The 24987-nt window shown below is 34.4% G+C and overlaps 2 protein-coding genes across 4 annotated transcripts; one reads left to right on the top strand and one right to left on the bottom strand.

Moving 5' to 3' along the window:
* The first annotated feature begins 3101 nt into the window (after nucleotides 1-3101).
* LOC105176089 (beta-1,3-galactosyltransferase 7) lies at nucleotides 3102-6516 on the top strand. The gene is made up of 11 exons (XM_088877180.1): nucleotides 3102-3360; nucleotides 3670-3766; nucleotides 3863-3921; nucleotides 4137-4348; nucleotides 4438-4501; nucleotides 4900-4972; nucleotides 5066-5186; nucleotides 5308-5395; nucleotides 5487-5612; nucleotides 5792-5901; nucleotides 5991-6516. Exons 1-11 carry the CDS (start codon nucleotides 3269-3271, stop codon nucleotides 6137-6139), a joined length of 1191 nt encoding a protein of 396 aa, XP_088733306.1. The 5' UTR covers nucleotides 3102-3268; the 3' UTR covers nucleotides 6140-6516.
* Nucleotides 6517-8577: 2061 nt separating this feature from the next.
* Nucleotides 8578-23702, bottom strand: LOC105176113 (Small GTP-binding protein). Of its 3 annotated transcripts, none has more exons than XM_088877101.1 (23): nucleotides 23568-23701; nucleotides 23267-23460; nucleotides 22731-22837; nucleotides 21817-21903; nucleotides 21302-21358; nucleotides 20994-21059; nucleotides 18874-18936; nucleotides 18558-18602; nucleotides 18278-18378; nucleotides 17365-17461; nucleotides 16477-16548; nucleotides 15899-16053; nucleotides 15761-15818; nucleotides 13088-13168; nucleotides 12919-13005; nucleotides 12445-12516; nucleotides 12219-12353; nucleotides 12036-12109; nucleotides 11318-11405; nucleotides 10704-10781; nucleotides 9316-9391; nucleotides 9044-9084; nucleotides 8578-8791 (listed from the first exon to the last, which is right to left on the bottom strand). In XM_088877101.1, the coding sequence occupies exons 3-23, from the start codon at nucleotides 22821-22823 to the stop codon at nucleotides 8696-8698; spliced, it is 1722 nt and encodes a 573-aa protein (XP_088733227.1). In that variant the 5' UTR covers nucleotides 22824-22837; nucleotides 23267-23460; nucleotides 23568-23701; the 3' UTR covers nucleotides 8578-8695. The 3 variants fall into 3 exon arrangements, with proteins under 3 accessions (XP_088733227.1, XP_088733226.1, XP_088733225.1); XM_088877100.1 differs by having other exon boundaries at nucleotides 22731-22907; nucleotides 23568-23700; XM_088877099.1 differs by having other exon boundaries at nucleotides 22731-22907; nucleotides 23267-23702.
* Nucleotides 23703-24987: the final 1285 nt, after the last annotated feature.

The raw sequence follows: 24987 nt of genomic DNA on the forward strand, positions 1-24987 counted from the left end.
CGATTTTAGTTAACCGTAGTCAATAAATTTATAGTCATTTTCGTCCTATTGTATGCTTTTCATCAAAGGCAGTTGGCATGCCGATGCTACACTGCTTGATGTGTTTGTCATGACATGCACTTTGCGGAGGAAATTGTAGAGTTGGGTTCTTAATGTTGGCTACAAGTGGTGCGACGTTTGGATCGTACAGCTATGGGTCCTACTTGACATTGATTACCATAGATTGGCCGTCAAACTCGGTGTCTATGAGAAAGGTGAAGCAACATACTTGAAGGTTCCATGGTGATAGAACTAGCAGTTGTTCCTTACCTCATGTGTTCATTTTCATAGGCATGTGAAATGGAATCATTTTAACCTCAATCTTACTAAGAAATAAGATTTCTCGATTTCCATCTTGAGAGTGTTAAATCTCAGTAAAATAGTATAAGTGAAGCCATTCTTGTAAATATTATGTGAAGTCCGAATGTTATGCTTCATAATTTACTGGTGTGTTTTTCACTAATATTTTTTTAGAGGAACTATGTCGATCCATGTATTCTAATCTAGCTCGTCTACAGGCCTTTAGCTCATTCGTGCACAAACATGTCTTTCTCTTCATCAACAAGGTCACTCACGCAAACGCACATCATCTTCAAGATAACCATGATGGACACTTTCTCAATTGTTGTGCAGACCCAGAAACACAACTTGCTTGCTTTTGTGGATCATTACCAGAGCAATCCACTTGTTTATACACCTCAAATTTGTTGAATCTTTGGTGCGCTCCAAAGGCAAAATATAGATAGAAAATATATAGTGAGAGAATGATTTTGGAGAGAGTATCTAGAGGAGACTTGTGTATTGTGATCAATTCACTTTAACCTGTGTGCTCTGATCAGAGAGATTTGCCCTATTTAAAGTGTATTGAACCTTATCCTTAGATTATTTCTTACCTCAACCTGAAGAAGGAAATTTCTTATGGAAGTTCTTGACAAATGTTACAACAGTCTCAAGAGGATTGACCAAGGCTTCTCACTCCAGAAGAGAACAAGAATGGTTGAGAAATTTTCAAGTTCAGCAAATACTACCAGGAAATGCAGTGAGGCGTTTACACTCTACTAAAGTTCATGGTGGAATCCCAGCTAAGAGAAGTGGAACGGGTAAATTTCTGCACATTTACAGTTCTAAAAATTATGACGAACCACTGGAAAAGACGCGGTGATGACGAACGCGGTGACGTCATCCGAAAGAGACAAGACGATGATGAACGCAGTGACGTCAACAGAAAATAAGTTTGGAGTCCAGATTTGAAGTCCGCGGACGCTAATAAATAAGGTAGCAATGAAGCAGATGAGGATCATCAGCAAACTTCTCAAACTCTTCAAAGTATAATAATTTGAATCTTTTAAATCTTTGTAGTTTTAAGCTTTTAGTTTGTGGCGGTTTCCCCAAAGAGTCCAGACCTCTTTCATATGAGAGGCTAAATAGTTGTCTTCTCCAGAGGAGAAAATAATAACTATGTAATATTTTCTATATTTCTTCAATAAAAGTAAGGCTTCTGTTCAATTTGTTATCCAAAATTTTGTTAAGTCCCTATATTGGAGTGTCTTCTATGCCCTAAGGTAAAAAACGAAATAGGGCTGTGTTGTTTGTTGCTGAAGAAGCCAAGTGCCTGCGAACCATCCGCTGCGGTAGTGTGGTTGGAGGAAGTCCATAAAGCTGAGAACTTGGAATATCCAAAAGCAAGGTCGGAAAAAAGTATGAATTTATGTGGGCTTAATTTATTTCAGAAGCATGTTGGGCCGTTTTTAGAGCATTAGAATGGACTATTAGGCTTTATTACCAAAATGGGCAAAATGGTCATAAAATGGGCTGTAGGATCGAATCTAAGCGAAATGGGAAGATACAAGACTCAAACTAATATTGTCAAAGTCAAAGAACCAAAATGATTTAGAGGACTATCCAATTTTTTTTCTCATTCCTATATAATAAACTTTTGCATAATTTTGAGAAAGTATATTTGGGAAAAACTTCAACTTATGAAAATAAATATTTGTTAGATTAAGTTGTGAATGGGATACTCATTTAATCATTTAGGTTGACCTATAACTTAGCATCTCATCCATTAGTCAATTTTCTCGACTCAATTTCTCTACAAGTTTTATTTATTTTCTCTTAGTAGTAGTTAATCATCTCTTAAAAACTCAGTCCTCCAAATAATGAGGATTAATTATAATTGTGGTACTTATTTCATTAACTTATCGTGGGAACGATATTTTTATACTATTTGATAATTAGTGCACTTGCTAATAGCCTATACATTTTTTGACAATCATGCGCAATGGTTTAACAAAATGTAATGATATTTTTACCTATCCCAATAATTTCCTCTAACCTAGCCTCAAATTGTTCTTTAGAAAACTCTTCTTCACAAACTAAGACTTCCAACTTGGATCAAGAATCTTTTATTCTTATTCTTTTGAATTTTGGTTTAATCTGATTAAGACATCATCAATCGAAGTTCATCAACTAAAATTTGAGTTATTTTATGACATATATTTTAGAAAGTTATTTTGAAAATTGCTAAAATAACATCTTCACTCATTATATTGATATTGATATACATAAGAGTAGCTTGTATTCATATTTTCACTCATTATATGACATATATTTTAGAAAGTTATTTTGAAAATTGCTAAAATAACATCTTCTATAGGCACTCCAGCTACATACTTGAATCTTCCAAGACTCGATAAAATTTAATTTAAAATTATTTATTGAGTCAAGTAACGACTTAATACTCACTAAGAACATGGACAGGTGTCTTCTGAACGCCAAGCAAATATTTAAGAAAAATACATTTTTTTCCAAAAGATTCTTTTTATTTTTTTTCTAATTAAAATCAATGGATCACGACATTCCATGCCGAATGGATGAATAGTTCCACTCTTTCAGTTTTCTTGGTTCAAACATATCAGATCTCAGGCCTCGTACATTTGTATTTGATGAGCAATCTTTGGAAATAGCAAAGGCATCCCGTTCAACCAACAAATGTAACTTTGGAACAAGTTGACATTCGTCTTCTTTCACGTCCCATAAACACGTCGAAACAACAATGAAGGCAACTATAGTTGGAGAATTAACACCTTGTTTTGTCCCCAATATATATATTTGATCGAGTATTCAATCAATTTTTTTATATATATTTAGTGAGCGATATATATTCATGGGTTAATCTTGTTTAGACGAAACATTAATTGTCACCCTTTTAATTCCATATAGAATTCGGATGAAGAACAAAAGTCGGGGGAAGGTATCAATCAAATGGATTGTGATCATCTGTATCTCCAGCTTTGTCCTCGGCATGCTTTGCAACAAAAGGTTTCCACTCCTTGTGTGTGTGTGCGCGTGTGTTTGTGTATTGTTGATTGTTTATTTGATATCAATACATTCAAGTTATTGAAGGCCTAATTTTGCATTGGCTCCAATATCATTGGTATTTGTGTTGTGTGTTTATTGCTTTATGTATATGCCATTATCAAAGTTGATGTCAATTAGGTTTTACAATTTCTTGAAAATGCTGATCGGAGCAGTAGTTGATTCACCATTAATGCTATACTTGACATGGTTGAAAATTTTCACTTAAAGAGTAACTAATATTATGTTCTTACGTGATTTCTTGTGTTGTAGAATGTTGGCTTCTCATCGAGCAAGAGATCAAATTCTCTACAGAGGGCGACATTTAGGAGATTTTGAAGCTAACTCTGATGATTGTGTAACAAATAAGGTTCCCTTTCGAAAGTAGTTATCTAAACTTACGTTTTTGTATTGAGTGTTCGATTTCTATTGTTGTGTATTTGTTCGTTATTTTTGGTTGTTGTAGAAACTAATTCGCGATGAGGAAGTGATGAAAGAATTCACCAAGGCTCATGAAGCTATAGAGTGAGTGTATTGTCAATTTTGCTTGATAATTGTTGTAATTCTTTTGGATGCTTAACTGAAAGATAATAGCATTAGAAGAATGGTTGCACTCTTGAAATTGATTGTAAGATGGAAATGATTTAGACCAAGAATGGAGAATAGGTCATAGAAGACAATGAGAAGTTTCCAGTTATTAAACTATACTAAGCTTACCATTTGTGTTGCTTGCTTGTCAGATCTTTGGACTCTTCCATTACTAAACTACGATGGGAGTTTCCATCAAACAAAAAGTCCCCAAAGATTGGAAACTATGAGAACATGACTGCGATTCCAACGTACAATGATGATACCATGATAAGGAAAAAGGCATTTATGGTTGTAGGTATAAATACAGCATTCAGTAGCAGAAAAAGACGTGATTCTATCAGAGAAACATGGATGCCGACAGGTGCTACTTTTCCATGAAAGTGTACTCATCATGCAATGTTTTATCTTCAAATATTTTTCCTTACAACTTTTTTGGTCTAAATCTAATAGGTAAAAGTTTGCTTCAGCTTGAGCAAGAAAAGGGTATTGTGGTTCGTTTTATGATTGGCCACAGGTTATCTTTTAAAATCTTTTTTATGCTTGGTTGTACTTATGATGTTAGCTTTAATTTAGCTATCAAATTGCAAAAGTTAGGTCCTTTCAATTAACCTTGATTTTGAATTCATATACCGAGTCTAAGAAATTAAACGCAACAATAGTATGATGGCTTGATAAAAAGAACTTGGTTTGACTACTTTCTGTCCGATTTTTTATAAACTGCATTGCATGTTCCTTGGCTACAACTTGATTGTTCTGGTACATGAAATGAGAAGTTGATATGATTGAATCACAAGAGTGTAGACAAGTTTCTAGAATGAATCATGTGAAGAGAGGTTCACACTACAAGTAATTCATTTTCTTATCCTAACAGAAAAATCTTGAAACCATTGCTGACATTTTTATACTATTCAGTGCAATATCTAACAGCATTTTGGATCGTGCAATTGACTCTGAGGATGCCCTACACAAAGACTTTCTTAGGCTTGTATGGAATCGTACACCCATATTATATTCTTTTTACCTTTTGCTTTTTTTTTTGTATAATGTTATTAATTTTTTATACTGATATCCTTTTTAGAATCATGTTGAAGGATATCATGAATTATCAGCAAAGACAAAATCATTCTTTTCCACTGTTGTAAAAGCATGGGATGCTAATTTCTACGTCAAAGTGGATGACGATGTTCATGTAAACTTGGGTATATTTGATTTCTTTATATTTTTTCACATTCCTAACTTATACAGTATAATGAAATATATGATATCCAGTTGTAACTCTTCTGTAATTAATAATTTTTTTATTTAACATGTACAATATAGGCGCGCTAGCTGCAACTCTCGCACGCCATCGTAACAAGCCCCGAGTTTATATAGGATGTATGAAGTCGGGGCCAGTTCTTTATCAGAAGTAATGCTTTTTCTTATTTGTTTGTTTTCTATCTTATTCACTTTTATAATAAATCGATTCTTTATTACTTACAAGTTGTTTTTCATTTTAGGAATGTTAAATACCATGAGCCTGAGTATTGGAAGTTCGGGGAGGAAGGAAACAAATACTTTCGACATGCTACTGGACAAATATATGCCATATCAAAGGATCTAGCAAAATATATCTCTATCAATCAGTAAGAATTATACCAAACTCTTATCTCGATAGGAAATGGAAAATTTTATGTGCAGCCCCTTTCTTGTGTGAATTTAATACACTGCATAATAATGCATAGTAATGGATCTTAATAGTTGATGATCAAGTACAAGTTAGCTTTCTTAAAAGTGTTAAAATGTGCTTGTCATGAATTTTCAGACCTATTCTTCACAAATATGCTAACGAAGACGTAACTCTTGGTGCGTGGTTTATCGGTCTTGAAGTCATGCACATTGATGACCGCAACATGTGTTGTGGAACTCCGCCTGGTAAGCTTTCTATTCTCATTTTTCACATTAGTTGCCTGCTTTCAATCTTTGACTTGAATCAACCATTAAGAATTCCCAGATGTGTACAGACTGTGAATGGAAAGCTCAAGCTGGTAACATTTGTGTCGCAACATTTGATTGGAGTTGCAGTGGCATTTGCAACTCTGTGGAGAGAATCAAGATTGTTCATGTTAAGTGCGGTGAAGATGTTACTACTCTTAGGAACTCCCTTCTCTAACTTGGATTACCCGAAGTCGATCGATTAATTTAAGTGTATCGATAATCCTCACTCTTTAAATTTATTATTTTCACCACCATTTCCCTAATGCTTGACATAGAAACAGAGGGGAAGAAGCTTGAGGGAGAAGGAATATCCATTGCTCTTATAAAGGCATGCAATGGGAAAATTAAATGATTTTTCTTTTGTATTTGAGGAAAAGTAAAGGGCAAGAAAAAAAAGTGTAGAATTTCAAGTGACCAGGTTTGGTCTCTCAATTTCTTGTATGTACCAGGAGCATCTATTGTTGTATCCAATATTTGAATTAGTGCAGTAGTTAAAGCACCATGTTTTCAACCTGAAGATGACATGGACTTGCAGGTCCATGTCAATGTAAATTTCAAGCAAATGGCATAACAATTATTGATGGATTTGTCATATTGACAATAACTTATAGCAGTAGGATCTCCTGTCGACTATTTGACCCTTTACGAAAATATTGTTCGTGAAATATGTATTGATTTAGATGGATTTATATGATTGTGTTCATTGATCATATCCAAGTCAAATTAGTATAGACTATACAAACGCATGAAGAAAAATATAAACTATACTTTTGTTAATGTATTTGTTTAAAAGTAACATCACTGGGGCATGTATATTTATCAATCCATTCTTGATTATTTTTATTAAATGATTGTTTCTTATAAATATAAGTTATTAGAAAGAGAAATAGTCATTATTATCATTGTCATTTTCTTTTGGTTGAAACTTGAGAGAGAGTGGTGAATCCAGAGGTATGGCGTTCATGAAGAAGAGGGAAAATGGGAAAATTTTCCTTATGTTTGGATTTATGTTTTGAATGTTTTATTTTGTATTTTGGAGGTAGAGAGAGAAAAATAGAGATAGATACGTGTGTGTTGATAATAGATGGTATGTTTGGATTTATGTTTTGAGGTCATTTAAAATATCTTGAATTAAGTGGTGTAGGTTTGATGTTGGGATTTGGGACATAAAAATCATTGTTCATTGTCAAATCGTATCTCTTTTTATATATATTTTTCATATATAAATATGTATATATATTAATATTGTATGTTTAATATTGTATTTTTTAGAGCTAAAAATTACTGTTTATTATCAAATCATGTCTATTTTATATTTTATATATATATATAAATGTATCTATATATTATAAATAGAAAGTGAAAAAATAATAAAAAACACATAGATAAGGTGTAAAAATACAAAAACAAACATTAAATGTATTTTATCTTGTCTCAAAAATGCAAAAACATGATTCCAAACATTGCCTTTGATTCTGAGTCTTGACGTGTAAGAACGTATTTTACCCGACCAAATCCAATTAATCTAATTCTATAGGTTTGGGTTTGGGTCTAATTTAAAGATATGGGTCTAGGTCAATAGATCTGGACCTGTGCAATTTTGACTCATTGACCAAGACCCATTGACAGGCCTAAGTAGAGCTTTCATTATCCACAAGGAACTTATGTCCTACATGCTTAGTTATCTCAATGACAAGAGGTTCATCATGTGTAAATTTTACTTCCTCCAAAATATTTCGTCCTCAAGCTGGAGGAATCCCCTTCGATAGGGTTACATACAACCATGTTGATTATGCCCCTCCTGCACTAGTTGAAAGTTTAAATAAAAATAAAAACTTTTTTATAGACATAAATCTGTATATTAAGTGAAAGTGATATGTACAAGTTAAGTGGGGGATTGTCATATAGCTTGCACATATAGATTTCACGTCCTACTTAAGTTTTAAATACTTAATAAAGAGTTATCCAATCTAAAATACGACATAAAAGGAATAATTAAAAAAAGGAAGGAACTTATATATATAATATATATATATATATACATTATTTAATATATAAATTTGATTGGCACTTGGACACGTGTACGTGTACCAACAAAATAAAATAATATTTTATTTTATTTTATCTTCAAAAATTATGTTTTATAATTCTTTTGTTCTCTTATGTAAAGTTGCAAATAATAAATAGCATTTTGTTGGATTAAGATGACTTTATAAAGTTGAGATGGTAAGTTGACACAAAAAAAGTTAAGATGTCAAAGTGCAAAAATGACCATAACTCGAATGGCAAAATGTAATTAGCCCTAAATATAAATCTTGCATGCAATAGTTTAAGCTCATAAAAAACGACACATAATGTGGACTGATTAACTAAATGCAGCTGAAGTATGTTGATCCATGCACGTGAATCCAACTCGTCCACCTTTGTTCATTGGATCATGTACGTGTCTTTCTCTTAATCAACAAGATCACTTACACAAATGCACGACATCTTCAATTTGGTGCTAACTCATGAACATTCCTTACTCGCTTAATTTAATAGATCATTACTAGAATTATCCATTTGTTTACACGCTAGATTTACCTTAACGAATGAAAACGAAAATTCAAGACATAGAAAAGGTGTTGATCAATTATATATAGTAGAAATAGAATAGAAAAGAATAGACAGACAAATCAGAAAAAATTGGATTCCTATAATTTGTGATTTTCAGTATACATAAAGATGTAAATCACAGAACTTCCTTCTCAAGTTTCAGCACAGCCATAAATGCTTCTTGTGGTACGTCAACCCGACCTATTGCCTTCATTCTTTTCTTTCCCTCAGCCTGATTGAAGTGCAACGGAACAAGTTAGTCTACTATCATAGGCTTCACACAGCAAACACCTTCTAGTAACCACAATTACACAAAATAGTAACTTAAGGAACGTGGTTTAGGCCTATGCTGCACGCTAGTTTTTTTGTTTTCAAATAAGAGCGAGATTGTTTTATGTTAAAAGTAGATTGACCACTTCCACAAACTACCCAGAAAGAGTACGGAGTCTGATGGGAAAGGAAGGAATTCAAACAAATACAAAACCTGTTTACGCAGCAGCTTCTTTTTTCGTGTGATGTCCCCACCTACATGAAAAGTCGAGGAAGAAGAATTGAGCATGTAGAAGGAATAGATGAAACATTGTAATCATACTGTTTAAGTACACGACTTATAAAAGAAAAAAAGACGTTTGCAATTATTAATTAAAATTTCAAATGTGGGAACAAGAACATTAAAATGCTTTAATATGCAGTACGAGTATATAATATAAATTTAATCATGTGATCATCTTCTACATTCCGGACAGGTAATCTAACCATAACATTTGGCAAGAACATCCTTCCTGATAGCAGATATAGCTTCACTAGCAATCACTTTGGAGCCTATGCATGCCTGCCAAGTACAATACATCAGTTAAGCAAACAGTGCTAGGCATCTGGTGTGTGTGTGTGTGTGTGCATGGATGATCACTATTCTTCTGGATAAGATTAGGGAACCTGAAGGGAAGATGGAGTATCTTATGATAGAGGTGTGCAGAGAAGTAAACAGGAGGTCAAGAGAACATATAATACAGTTAAAAGTACAGTCACAGGCAAAGGCAACTAACTGATCAGCTTGTTGCACTGTATTATAGAATGTGCACCTATCAGAGATTATAATTTTATTGCAATGGTGGTGTTTACATAAGCCTATAAGTGTCCTTCAAGCACCCCCCATGATACTTATCAGACACAATCAAGCAGCACCATGATTAGCATTTTTTGGGTGGCAGCAAACTCAAAAGGAGTCCAAAATTGATTATCTGATGGCCGAACACCTAAACCAAATACAATAGGTAATTCATTTTTTGAATTGATGGTTTGGATACAATTGTAGCATGAATAAGTCCTTCACTTCAAGAACTACAGATATTTAAAAGACCAAAAACAGTACATCAATTGCATCCAGTAAAGTGACCCAGATGTATGTGCTCGACAACACTTTAGCACTTAGCAGTAACGGATAGGAGAAAGAGAATAGGCATGACATGACATAAAAGGAATAGATCAGCATGTGAAACAAACATCACAAAAATTTCCCCTCCTGAATATAAGGAAAGCCCATAAGATCATACACAGAATTGAAGATCTGAAGGCAACCAAAGAATAAGGTATGAATTTAGGGACGATGCAATGGGTCTGGTGGTTAGACCCGGAGGTGGAGTTTGAGGCCTTAACCGGGTCCCAAGGCTATCTACTTTGGTCCTGGACCCTACCGGAACCCAACCCTTCTAAGAATTTTTTATTTATACATTTTATATATACTGTACTTTACAAATTAAAATAGTGATATAAATAGACTGTAAATGTTTTAATGTATATATAAGAAACAGAAATTCTAGAATTTTTAATATTTTAAAGCCAAAAACATGCACATAATTTGATAAAATTTTAACCTTTCAATAATGTTATTGAAGGTTATGGTAGTATTATTTTTTAAAAAATATGTTTTTTAATATTTTGAAAATATTAAACCAGGTGTACCGTGTCCCAAGTCCAGGGCGCATTGCTTCTGGGTCCAAGAATTTCTTGACGGGCCAAACCCTACCATCCCTAGATATGATGTGAATACACAGTTTGGAAAAGATGAAAGCACCAAGAGCCTTTCATACAATATCCAGATCGGTATCCTGATACAGCACAGGTAGAGAATATGTGAATGTTACCTGGATTGGTACTTTAAACATTTGTCTGGGTATTAGTTCCTTCAGTTTTTGAGTCAAAGCCCTTCCAACCGCATAAGCCTGGCAATAATGGAATATGTTTACAGTACAACTTACAATAAGGATTAAGATTCTGAGCCCAAATAACTATAAGAGGGTAACCTAAAATGCCAAAAAAACATATTCACTGGACAGCAAGGCAAATGTATAGAGAACAACAATAAAAAAGAAATGAAGATGCTGTTAGCTCCTGCATGTTGTTCCTCTCATAATGTGTTACAAAAGGCTAAGTTAAACATTCTTCATGAGCAAGTAGAGACTCCGAGGGGAATAACTAAGAAAAGGTGCGAGAGTGCAATAGTTGGGAAACTTGCTTTTGTGCAAAACTATGCAGTGGAGAAAATCATTAGCAAGTCATCTTCATAAACACAAACACATCTTAAAAGTTAAACATCAACTACAATGTTACAATTTATTATATGTTATGCAAGAGAAATGAGACCCCTTCTCAAACTAATACCTACAGTATCACATCTGTAAGAAATATTGCAGTAACTCCAATAAAGGCTTTGATCTTAACTACGACTCCGACAAAGAAATCAGGAAGAGTTGGTTACCTTGTCTTTATGCACAATAGTTGATAAAGGCTCCACTGGATCCCCATTAATTTGAATGTCAAGCTTTATTAAGTCACTCTCTTTATACCTGCCAATATATTTCAAACAAAAACTTACAGCCAAATAGATAATTAACCTTCATTAGAACTGTACATACATCATCCAGACAAGCTTAGTTGTATGTTTTACTGATAGCAGTTCCAAAAGCAAAACACACCGACTTTTCATTCCATGCATACGTGATATAGTGAAAATCCAATGTTAAAAGGAAAGGATGGAACTTTACTCGCCAATTTGGACATACAAATATTTGTCAGCTTCATGAACAAATGAATCGTGCTAATAAGAGGATTTCAGATTGCTCAAAAGGATGGATCTGCATATTTTTCCTAAATGTGTTCTTTTAAGACCCTGGAGCTTCTATGAAACACCTTTTGGGCTTAGAAAGAAAAATTGAGTTGGTCAATGTTTTTGGTTAAAGAATGCCCGCGTCTCTCATATTTACCAAAAGATGCTTTTTATGATTTTATACAAACAAAGATTAATATCATTTTTTCATATCTGAAATTAATGTTAAATGATATATTAACCATCAGTTGACATGAAATGTTTCCAAATCAACAAGAATATTCTAATTTCAATGACCAATTGAAAAGGAAAATGAAAATCTCAAAACAAGATTTTATTTTATCATAAGCAAGAATATAAGTGGATTTACCCAATGAAGGAATACTCCATGCTAGCATAGCCTTTACTCCTAGATTTCAGCTGATCAAAGAAATCTCCCACCATCTACACGACGAACCAAACAAGTACTAGAAATGAACAGCAGTTCTATATTGAATGTACTACTTCCATCAATATCAAATGAAAGCTCTTTACTAGGCTCACAATCGGATACCTCAGCTAGGGGTAACTCATAAATAATTGATGCTCTAATCTCAGTGATGAACTTAATTTCTTTGAACTCTCCTCTGCGGTCCTGGGCAAGCTCCATAAGTGCACCGATGTAATCTTTTGGAGTGAGCATTTCAATCTGAACAAGTAAAACATGTTTAACCACATTCAAAAGCAACAGGAAGAGAACTGCACTGTAGATCCAATAAAGCAAACTTAACTTAAACAACCTTAACAAATGGTTCTTCAATTGACCTTCTGCTTCCAGGTTCAGGAAGTAAGGATGGATTTGAACACTCAACCTAGATCAGAAGAATACAACATATCAAGAAGATGTGCAGATAATAACTTATATTTGGGAAGAAACCATAAAAACAGTGGCACACAATTGAACCAATGAACGAAAAAACAAAGTACTTATGCCACATTTTTTAGCGTCTCTATTATGACAAAACTTCTACAAGTTTCCCTTAAATGACAAATTCTTAGATTTCCTTGAGTAGAAGGTAGACTTCCATGCTATTTACTTATAGTCTGATTGACAACAAGGAAATTCCACATTTTACTGATGTGTAAAATCTTGTGTGTACTCCAGAAAGAATCTCTGGTAGCATGAAAGATCAGCATCCAAAAGATAGTCACCGCTGAAGAAATCTGAAATAGAATTAGAGTAATATAACAAGAATAGGATGAGGAGAAATTACAGTATCACCGTCCACACAATTCACCCTGTAAACCACACTTGGTGCTGTGGTTATGAGACTCAAATTGTATTCACGTTCCAGCCTTTCCTGCAGAACAGAATGTATCATGATGCAGGTAATGCTTGACATATAAAAGATTCAGAGCACCAAAAAATTGGAAAGTTCTAACCTGAACAATTTCCATATGAAGAAGACCAAGAAACCCACATCTAAAGCCAAATCCCATGGCACTTGAGGTTTCTGGCTCAAACTGTAAAAAAATTGCAGTTGGGAAAATTTCAATGAAGTATATCATCCAAAGAAGAATATATCAGCTATCTGCGCAAGTGAGGAACACGGACAAAGATTCATAAAAAGAAATGAAACAGCGGATTATTTTTTAAGAGAATAGCAAAGGTATCTCTATACAGAAGTGCAAAAGGTATTACAAACTTTACACATCTTCAACCGTTATAAGAAAATGGGTTAACAACACATGAGGATTGACCCAACTCGAATATTACATTTGAATTGGAGGGAGTAGTTTTTGTAGGAAAAAAAAAAAACTACCTCCAACTCCCTCACCTCTTCACCATAATAATAATGCAAACATTTTAAGCAGAAACATGACATAATAAAACCATTCAACTATAAAGATTCTTTGTGTTAATCCAGTAATATCACAAAAATTTATTTTAATTTTTTGTCGTTATCAGAACATAATAGGTTTATTGCCTTATATGTTTATATATGTTTGTGTCACTACATGAAATTTTGACGACCAGGACCATGCTTCCCATTTTCATGATAATAAATAGGTTGTGTCTCTTTATTGATATTGTACAAGAACAACTTAGTTATATCTCAAAGAAAAGTCTGAAATAATTCGTATTTATCCATGTTTTCATAAAATGATAAACACACAATTTGGAGTTTCTATTAAAAGAGTTAGTTCTGGTACTGCAATAGACTAGTTTAAAGAAAGTCTCTCATCTTTCTTTAAAAAGGAACGATGAGCCTTCTTATGTTAATACACCCCAACAAAATGGGTTGCGCAATGCAAATATAGGCATTTACTCAATGTCAAGAGTGCACTACTGTTTTCAGGAAAATGTTGCAAAATGATTTTGGGGGGAGGCTGCTTTAAGAGCAACATACTTAACAAATAGAATGCCGTCTAGGGTGTTAGGATGTTAAGAATTCTATAACTATGCTTTCTAGTTTTTACCCTGACTTTAATGGTTGTTGCATGCTACCACCTAAAGTGTTTGCTAGTGCTGCATTTGTTCATATTCATGCTCACAACAAAGGCAAAATTGATCCAACAGCTTTAAAATGTGTGTTTTTGGGATACTCAAATAACAGAAAAGGTTACAAGTTTTACCACCCAACTTCTCGAAAATTTTCCACTTCTATGGGTGCAACTTCTTTATTTTCGAGTCAAAATCCTTTCCACAAGAAAAAGTTTTTAAAAAGAATAATAATGACACAAAGGAGTTTCTTGAATTTGACAGTCTGCCCAAAAGTGGTCCTTTAATTTTGCTAAAGAAATATGTTTCCCCAAACCTTCAAACCCCCCTGAAGCTAGTCATGAAACTCCTCTTACAACTCTTCTTGAAATGGAACCTGAACCTATTTTGAAATTCAAATGGAAAAGCAACAACCTGGTGTGAAATCTATCTCGATACTCAGGTCTACTGCCAATTTTCTGAACATATGCAAACCCATGAATCTGAACCAGGTAGTGAATCTATCTCTTCCCCTTCATCTATTGACAGTGAACATGCTGTCCATGACCCCATGGAATTAGATATACCAATTCACTTAGAAAAGGGACCCAAAAATGCACCAAATATCCAATTTCTCACTTTATGTCATTTCGATGATTATCTCTACATCATAGGAATAAGACCCTGTATTTAGTGTTGTATATATACAGTATAGAGCAGCTGTTTCAGGCACGAAACTATAACCAAATTTAGTTTACCTTCTTATCTGATAATTTTTCCAGTATTTCTATGAAACAATTGTTGTCATGCAGCATCTCACATGGAGTAGACACTGAAAACTTGGAACACCTTATAAGCTTTTCCAGAGAGTTGTGTAAACTATTGCTCGAGTCAACTTCTTAGAGCACCAGAGTGGAATAGAAATCCTAGAGAGTTCTTCCAAAAAAATACACTTCGACTCTCAAAACTTACTAAAGCTACTTTTTCCTCACCTGGTAAATTTTCATCAGAGTGTTTCTATGAAATAGTTCTTCTGAAGCCCCATCCTAATAGAAACTGAAAAATTGCATATCTTACAAGCTTTGACTGAAGAATTCAAGTGCCTCATCATATCCTGTTTTGAGCAAGTTGATCATTGTCTATTTTAAGGGTGCTCTAAGCGATGGCAGAAGAAAGTTATTGGTATCCTTTTCTTTGTGCAAGTTGTTCATAACCCAATTTATAAGTGCCTCTGGTGGGTTTGGAGGCAATCCTTATAGCCCAACAGAGTTGCCAGGCCGGGCATGAAAGTTTTGTTTATACCTATTGCTATGAGCTAGGTTCTTTAAAAGCACTAAAGTTGGATAGAAGAATCTTGAAGACTTCTTCCAAAGAAATCTAATGAAAAACGAACTTCACACTATTATATGGGTCCAGTAAACTCATTATCATAATCATCTCAAACCAATCTTCGACGAGGGATCATACCCTCTATTTTATGAGAACAAGGGAGTACCATACGTAAATCATAACAACATTTTTGCATCCAACTGTACATCAACAATATTAGCTTTCAAGAACTTTTCTGATGGTGATTTTTGGGCATGTAATAGTTGACAATCATTACAAAAATAGCCACTTACTAGTACCCATACCTTTAAAGCAGCATCATTAAGCTGCAATTTCTCTAGAGCATCACGCAACTCGTTAAACCTACAACAAGGATCAACAAAAATTTTAGTTCAACATATCCAAAAGTCCATCTAATAAAAAGATATCAAACAGATAAATACTGGTCAGCATCAACAGGAAACAGGCCACAGAAAACCATTGGTGTGGCCTCCTTGTATCCAGGAAGTGACACTTCTGCCTTTCTACTGTAATGTGTTATTGTATCACCAACCCTAGCATCTGCCACTGATCTTATGGATGCTGAAAGATAACCTACCTGAAAGGGCTTAAACTTGTAAATCCCACAGCTTAACACAAGAAGTACAGAAATGGTTCGTGAATTGGTAAAGGAACAGATAAACACACACACACAAACACAATAACTGAAATTTCAGAACATAGTAATAAAAGGTTTGGCAATAAATCGACTAATGTTCCACATCAAATTCCTATCCTATATTAAATATGCTTTTTATCATGAGAGGAGGATCAAGGAAATTTATCATCTTTCAAATTATCTCTATAGCTTTTTAAGAACTGCATAAAAGTTGAGAAAAACACTATTAAAAGATTTTAATTAGCTCTGGAATTAGAAACTTGAGACTTAAAAAGCAACCAATGCAATCAACAAGTAATGCCCTAATTGTCATTTATCATAAGGATGTGCTTGGTGGAAGACCAGGTCAGATTAGATTTTCACCTCTCCAGCACATAACTGATCAACCTGCAACTGGCTGGGAGATAAAACTCCAACTTCATCAGCATAATAATCCTGCATTTTGAATAACACTGTTAGTAAACAGGGACTATGTGCATGCTAGGTTTCAAGCAAGGAACATTAGCAATATTTCAATAGATATTTTCTCAATTACATGCTTCTAGTGACTCATGATGCTAAGGAATTGCTTATGAGTACGTGTCGCAAGGATGATAGAGGAGCTACGTGTAACACTGATGGATGTGCAGGGGCGCGGAGAATTAAATTAATGGCGAATTACTGATCAGCAATTAAGATCAAGATAATATTGAGGTGTCTTAAAAGTTAGAATAGCATTTAGAAAAAAGATGTTGATGTAAAACATTGTAGAATGAACAGTTCCATAACTAAAACAACTGAAATTAGATTTGGGGGTTGAATCACAAAAACAAGAATCAAAAGACGTTGAGACAACCATCCTCGTGCAAATAAATCAAAGAATAAGGGAAGAAAAAAACATTTTGGTGCAATATATGTATCCATAGCAGCTCCTGATTAATGCCACCCACAGCAAAGAAGAATTAAATATTCAACCTTCAATTTCAACTAGGTGCTCATCAGGTTCTTCGTGGATTGGGGATAATGTAGCACAAATTGTAGAAACTACCAGGGTATCTATTTCCAAAGCAAAGCTACCTTTTTGGTGATTTCGGTGCTAATAGAAAGTTAATTTACAAAACAGTGTTTCTCTATATGTTTCCTTCCAAGACATTCATTTATGTGCATAACCAAGACTGGAAATGGCTGAAAGTACTCCATAGATTCCTTCAAGAGAAACAATGAACAAGAGGTGGTTTTTTCTCAAACAACTAGAAGCTCATATGGCCATACCTTTTTGCTGGCCATAAACATTATCCTGTCACCTTTTCTTATAGTCCCATCAATAACTCGGAAATATACAATGACACCTCGGTAAGCATCATAGTAACTGCAAAATAATATGAAACAAAATGCAGTCAGTAGCTCCTACCAAATTCATAATGAAAAAGCAAGCCCAAAACGTCAGTGTTTCAGATGCATTTAGAATGTATAATGATATATGAGCTACACAGTGTTTCCGAAATATTATGGAAAATATGCTTAAGAAAAATGATATTTTCTTTGATCAAAAGATAACAGTAGAATATAGGTGCACAGAGTTCCCTGTAAAAGTCATAACTTCAAAACATGTCTTTGGAAAACATGAAAGCAAATACCGTCCATCTAGAAGTAAAAATAGGAAGATAGATTAAGCAAATGACATAGAAGCAAAGATAATGGACATTATCTGATGGTTTCATGCAATCTTTTTTCAGTTACAAAGGAAAAAGAGTAGAAATCGAAAGCAAAACACAGCAACCAAGGAATGCAGAGACGTCGTGGAAGGAAAAGATCAAAATATAATAAAATATGCAAATAAGATAAATAAAGTCTTCAGAAAACATGAAAGTAAATACCTTCCATCTAGAAGTAAAAATATGAAGATGAGTAAGCAAATTGCATATAGGTAAAGATGGTGGACTCTATCTAATGGTGTCCTGCAATCTCATTTCAGTTGCAAAGGGAAAAGAATAGAAATCAAAAGTAACACATACCAAACCAAATGGAAACAAGACATCATGCAAGGAAAAGATCAAAATATAGTAAAACTATTCAAATAATATATAACCATATCACCTTATAGAGTTTGATGCTCTAAAACCCATGCAACTATATACACAAACTTAACTTTAAGGAGTTTGATCATTGTACCTAAATCAGATACCTATCAAAAATGAGAGCTCTCAAGGGCCTTTCTGCAGTATCCTGAGGTGGCGGGATCTTCTGAACAATCGCACTTAGAATTTCATTAATACCTATTCCTTCCTACAAATATAATAGCAAATGTTTTACATTCTCGAGATACATCTGGAATGGACTTCTCTGCATAATCACATGTCCGTTTCATCTTGCATGGAATCATACTTTATGTCAAGACAAAGATTGTTTACATTTATTATAGAAAATATTAACAGACGAGGAGAAAGAGAGGAAAAAGTACCAACCTTTGCTGAGCAGTAAATTGCATCGCTACAATCAAGACCAACAACCTGTCAAGATAAAAGCAAAATTATAACTTAAAGTAAATTTCTTAGCAGATTTAGACATCTGTTATTGGAACCTCACGAGTCAAGGGGAAGACTACATATTTAAAAACAAACTTAATTAATCAAAAAGAATCTTGTCAAACAAAGACCTTAATCACTACAATATAATACATTATCACCACAATGATAGAGAATTATCTTAATGAATAAGTGATGCACCAAAGAATTCAAAGCCCTCACTGAAGTACACAATTTTATTTCCATGTAAACGAACCTCTTCTATCTCTCGGGAAACACGTTCTGGCTCAGCACCTGGAAGATCTATCTTGTTCAGAACCTGTGGATTGAAAAAGATTCAGACAACTGGAAAACCCATTAGCAGCTATTGCAATTCCTTAGCTATGTCATGTCATGGAAACAAACAGAAATCTTTCGCCAGGAGCCAACAAACATACATGATCTACTAAGTTAGAGTTGCCACACCACTCCCCAAATGAAATTACACAAACATACTAAATAATTCAAAAGTATAAATACCAAATATGCAAGTGCAAGCATTGCCAGTGGAAAATGTCAGGAAAAGTAAAGCACCTCTGGTTTATGGGTCTAGACATATTCATCAACTGTAGTTCGGTGCTCTCAGAGTAAACAAAAGAACAAAATAGGGCTAAAGGTGAAACCATCCAGGATTGTTTACTGTATAAAATAGGTACTTCAAGACTGAATTTCATTTATTAAAAGAAAGAAGAGAATGTTAAATGTTCTAATTTACAGACCACTCAAGTGAACTTTTTGAGTACAAAGTTAGATTTTCTGCTAATGTAGTCATGAGCGATAAGCCGATAATATTTCCAGGACATCACTTTAAGAAGCTTATAAGAAGCAATTCAGGAGTACTTCCTCCAAACATTCTGTTACTAGTATCAATGCAACTTCCTAGAGATACTTTGGATATCTATCTCAAATAAATACCCCAGATAATCATAAGACCTAAGGAGCTAAAAGTAGGCAAAGTTTACACTTTTGATGCATATTCTCCAGAAATCAACTGGGCAAGTCAAATGCGAGGATATAGTTAAACAAAAAAGCCAAAAAGCAAAGAGAAAGACGCACCGTGAACTAGTGCAAATGCTCACACAAGTAAGCATCTCATCCTGACATCAGTCAAACTATTATTTATTTCTGGCCTAATTTCTTAAAATAAGCTTCATGTCATTTTCAAAAGAGCAAAACTCAGAGGAATTCTTTTTTATACAATGTTGGCATAAATTCTCTTAAGCAACTGGTGCATACTAATTCCAGCCCTCCAACCCAACCCCCGCCCAAAAAAAAAGAAAATAGAAAAAAGATATCATACAGATGCTCCTTGACACCACTCCTTATGTCTGGTAAAAGGCACAAGGGCAGATGTGTCCAACTAACCATTAAGTGCCAACTTTGCACATGAGCAGTACAACATGTTCTATCAATTCATCTCCATTGGATCGGTTGTAACAACCCAATTGAGAAGAAAAATCTCTTCATTCCTCGGTTCATACGTGATATGCCAGGTATAATTGCATACATCAGGAAATCATGTGTTTATAGACTGATATATTTCCCAAAGTATTACAATCTGATATTTGCTTAGAGTAATAGTTCTGGACCATCAATAGTAGTTACAAGCACACATTGGAACATGCTTTTCTGTTTGAGGCGCAGCGCCTGGACACTGTGCTCTGTTTTTTGGATCTTCAAAAGTTTAAACCTCAAGTGTACAAGAGCACATGTCCAATAAATTTCCTATTTTATTACTTTGTTCCTGTGATGATAATAGTAAAATTGTTGCATAATATTTTCACATTGATTTTTGTGGAACCAAAATGTAAAGCATCTTCTCCAAATAACTCCGGTTTGTAAAATGGAAAAGAGAAGGCCAGAGATAGGGTTTTCTGCAGAAGCGGAAGCAAGCAGTCACGAAGTTCACCAGATAAATATGACTCTGAATTTCAAGGTCTGTCGATTTTCAAGGTCTGTCCACTACTAGAACTACTTTTGACCACCATTGGCTCAATAATTTACCATCACTAAAGCTACTTCATCTGCAACTGCTCTGCACACCACCGCAATTGGAATTAAAGCCCCTGTTAAAATTTGCTACTATAACTGGAAAGATTTGACATTTTCTGATTAGTCCTTTTCTTCCTAAAGTTTCTAAGCATCAATTTTTGGTTACTATGTTAAATTTACATTTACCTGCATTTTGACATGTGTGCTGCTATAGAGCAAGCGCCTCGTTTCACGAATTAGTGGACTTCATAGATATCTTAGCAGCTTGCTACACTTTGCAAATTTAACAATATGAAACTTTTAAAGATTGGAAAATTATGTAAACTTGATAAACAACAAACTTACTGGAATTATCTCGAGGTCGTTTTCCAAGGCCAAATACACATTAGCCAATGTTTGGGCCTCCACTCCCTAAAAAAGGTTCAGCTCCAGATACAACACTAGTCATTATAGGAAAAAGAATATAATTGAAACAATAACTATCTCCCAGTCAATTATTAGGCCATACAGTATAGAACTGGATGGTCATCCACAAATGACATGACTGTTTCTTTCTTTTTCATTTATTTCTTTATTTTTTTGTTGGGATTGGGGTGAGGGGGTAGAGAGGAAAAAAGCGGATTTAGGAATTCAGAAAAGAAAGCGGAAAGTACCTGGGAGGCATCTACAACAAGAAGAGCACCCTCACAGGCAGCAAGAGAGCGAGAAACCTGAAAATTCATTCACAATTTGTGATATGATATCAAGCAAATACATGAGACACTCAACGGAAATCTGAAGGTTATTTATGTTTTTCAACATATATCATCTTTGTTAAAAATGAGTGAAGGAGAATTATTATCGCAACTAAGCAGCTCTTTTTCTAGACTACTGATAGTCCTCTTTTCTTCTTTAACTACCCAAAGCTGGCAGGTTCTAGATACAGGAAACTAATCAACATCAAGCAACATATAATCAACAACTAATTTTATATTAGCCACTATTTGTGATTTAAGTCAAACAAAAAAATTTCGACTACCACAAACAGGGCATATCTTTTTCTTGCTTTCTTTTTCGGTCTGCACACATTCATGTGTCCTCTTGTTGCTTAAAAATTTCAAACATCATATTACATTCACAAGTATATTTTCAAATACTTAAACCAATATCATGAATTGGTTAAACATACCTCATAGGAGAAGTCAACATGGCCAGGTGTATCAATTAGATTCAGGCAGTATGCTTCATTGTTATACATAAAACGCATTCGTGCAGCCTATGAGAAAAACAAAAATGATTAAAATATTTAATAATAACTGTAACGCTTGCATCTGATAATAAAAGAAACACCTCATCTAGGGGTTCTTTATCAGAGAGGAATTTGAAACCTAAAATACAGATATTAAAGGGAAAAACTGAATCTAAAGTCATTCAACAATGACATAAAGAAGTCCAGAATATATATGCCAAAAAGGCAAGAGTGTGAGACTTTAATATTAGGGCATTATGTGAGAAGGGAGGTACACATAATAAAACCCAATGTAGGAAACTATCATCAGGTTGAATATAACAAGCTAATGCTCTTAGATGGAGAATCAATTTCAAGTTTCCCTAGTTCTAGGTTGTGAAAACTGAAACAGACCTTGAAATCAATCAACTACTTGAAGTTACAACCTGCTCCTTGAAAAGATAACTATGCTCTATTCAAGAGTTAAATTGTCCCTGTTTAAGCCCACTTTAAATAATTCTTTCATATTTTTGTTAGTCAATGTCAAACAATTTTATACAACACTCCATCCTGTGCAACTTCACAGTAACTAACTCAATGCTACATCTAGTGAACTGACGCCACATGCAGCACAAGCTAATGATTTACAGTTACAACAAGATTTACATGCAGAAAAAATTCATTCCAATGGAGAAGCAGAAATAATGTATAATACTAGCAAACAGAATTTAGCAATAATGTAACTCAACCACTCAAAGATTTAACATGTTCACATTTGGCAACAAGAACAGATGCCTACTCGTATACTACTTAAAGAAAGAACTAAGCAAAAGTAGTCCCCAAGTTTGCGCTATTTGTTTTTAAACATAGAGGACCTGTAATTTGATGGTGATGCCTCTTTCTCTCTCCAAGTCCATATTATCAAGAAACTGTGCCTTCATTTCTCTGCTCTCCACTGTGCCAGTCATCTGCAGGAGTTTATCTGCCAGCGTCGATTTTCCATGATCAATATGTGCTATAATGCAGAAATTCCTTATATTCGACGAGGGCACCTACATATCAATACAACTATTCGTTCACACAAAAGACCAGCACATTTTACAGTAGATATATCGAACAAACAGTACGCCATCAAAAGAGTTTTAAAAACTCTCCCTCAATCCATGGATAAACCGTCTTTTGGAATTTTCACATATATGATTTCTGTAAACTGAAATTTATGTCAAATTGCAGCACCATTAAAATCCAACCATTGTTTTTCTTTCACTTTGTTTGTTCAAATAAGGAAGTTCAACTTCGGAAATGAAAATTCAGTCAACTGGACAGTAGCTAATAGCATTAATGACGCAGCGCAACCAAAAGGATAAAAAAAAAAAGAAGAAGAAGAAGATGGAAGTCGGCGAGCGGCGACCTTCAAGAGGCGGTCTTTGCCCACACGAGCTGCGAATTCAAGGTCGGTATCCAAAGGCGCGCTCTTGGGCTGAACACCAGCACCAGCAGCTTGACAGCAGACCCTCAAACCACGGCGCCGCTGCTGGTGTAAACCGAGTTCGCTAGTAGATAAGAAACTCCTACGATGAAATTGAAGGTCGACCTCGTTTAAACCTGGAGAACCGGGGCGAGTGAAGTTAGCAGCATTAAGGAGTCGGTTAGGAGTATTTGAGAATGAAACCAAATTGAGGCGGCAAAAGTCGGCGGCTGCCGCCATTTACGTGCGGCGGAGGAGGTGCCCGGAGTGCGTAAGCGTCTGTGGATGAATCAACTGCTGCCAATCTTGGAGCAACTGTTTCTTTGTTTTTCAGCCACAAGAAAATGAAAAGATTACAAGGGGCAACGGTTATAATCTTCTTCATATTTTTTGCTTTATGTTTTTGTTGTTAATGTGTAATAGAAATTACGAATTAGGCCTTATTGGGAGAAAATATATGTGTGTATATATATACATATATACACACACTTGAAATCCCTAAATGCCCTGATGACATGGTCACACCTATATCAATTTTTTTATGAATTATATTGGTATTAAAAGTCTGTTTGTAAGCCAAGAGAGCTACACATTAGGCTGTATTTTTATAATTATAAAATTATAGAAGGTTGTCAGTATTACGGAGAATAGTAATTTGACCATTGCTAAAGACTGTAGGATGTTGCATATTTATACCCTCTTCTTGTCTAGCTAAATGTATTAAGCACCAAGAAATAACATCCTCAGGTAGTAGCAATTCATGTTTGGAATGTCAAAATGCTTTTTTATCCCATGGAACAAGGAGAGAATTTATTTTGTTATCATAATTGCTTAAAACTTCATAATCACGTATTTTTAATCTCAAAAAGTCACATGTGTTGTGGTTTGGGGACCAAAAAAATGTCGTAATTTTGGTACTAAAAAGATCCAAGCTCACATTTTTTTGTGACTAAAAAGATCTAAACTCACATTTTTTTGGGACTAAAAAGATCCAAACTCACATTTTTTTGGGACTAAAAAGTTCTAAACTCACATTTTTTTGGGACTAAAAAGATCCAAACTCACATCTTTTTTGGGACTAAAAAGGCATGATTTTGAATTTTATGGGACTAAAAGTGTCACCTGTCATTATTGTTGGTACCAAAAAATATTCTACCCTTATTTAATGGGACTAGAAAAAAAAAATTTATCCTACTTTCTTGGTATGAAATATAGGAAAGAAAATGCGCTCATTGTCAATGACGCCGAAAAATCACTACTATGGTGTCAGAAATTATTGAAAACCTGGGAGGTTGGTCTATTGTTGCCCAATTCATGGGTTTTCACATTGGTGTGAGCCATACACATATGATGAGCATGATGAAAATGAGATGGAAGGAGTGGTATTTTTCATCCAGCAATCTCTATCCATGTGAATGAAAGCTCCAAAGTACAAATATATGAGCCTCAAGGGTACAAAAGGATGAGATGCAAGCCAATGTCTAAATTTCATCAATCTAGGATTACTAGCCATATACATATTATACCATGTTATAATGCTATTGAAAAGGGTTAACTATAATTTATCTTTATGTGATAAGAGAAATATTTAAAAAAAAAAATAGCAAATTATGTCATTGTCTTTTTTAAAATGAACCATAAACCCCCTTATACATCTCGTATGT

The sequence above is a fragment of the Sesamum indicum genome, linkage group LG13 (genome assembly GCF_026168435.1).
Source record: "Sesamum indicum cultivar Baizhima isolate 11 linkage group LG13, ASM2616843v1, whole genome shotgun sequence".
Classification (NCBI taxonomy): domain Eukaryota; kingdom Viridiplantae; phylum Streptophyta; class Magnoliopsida; order Lamiales; family Pedaliaceae; genus Sesamum; species Sesamum indicum.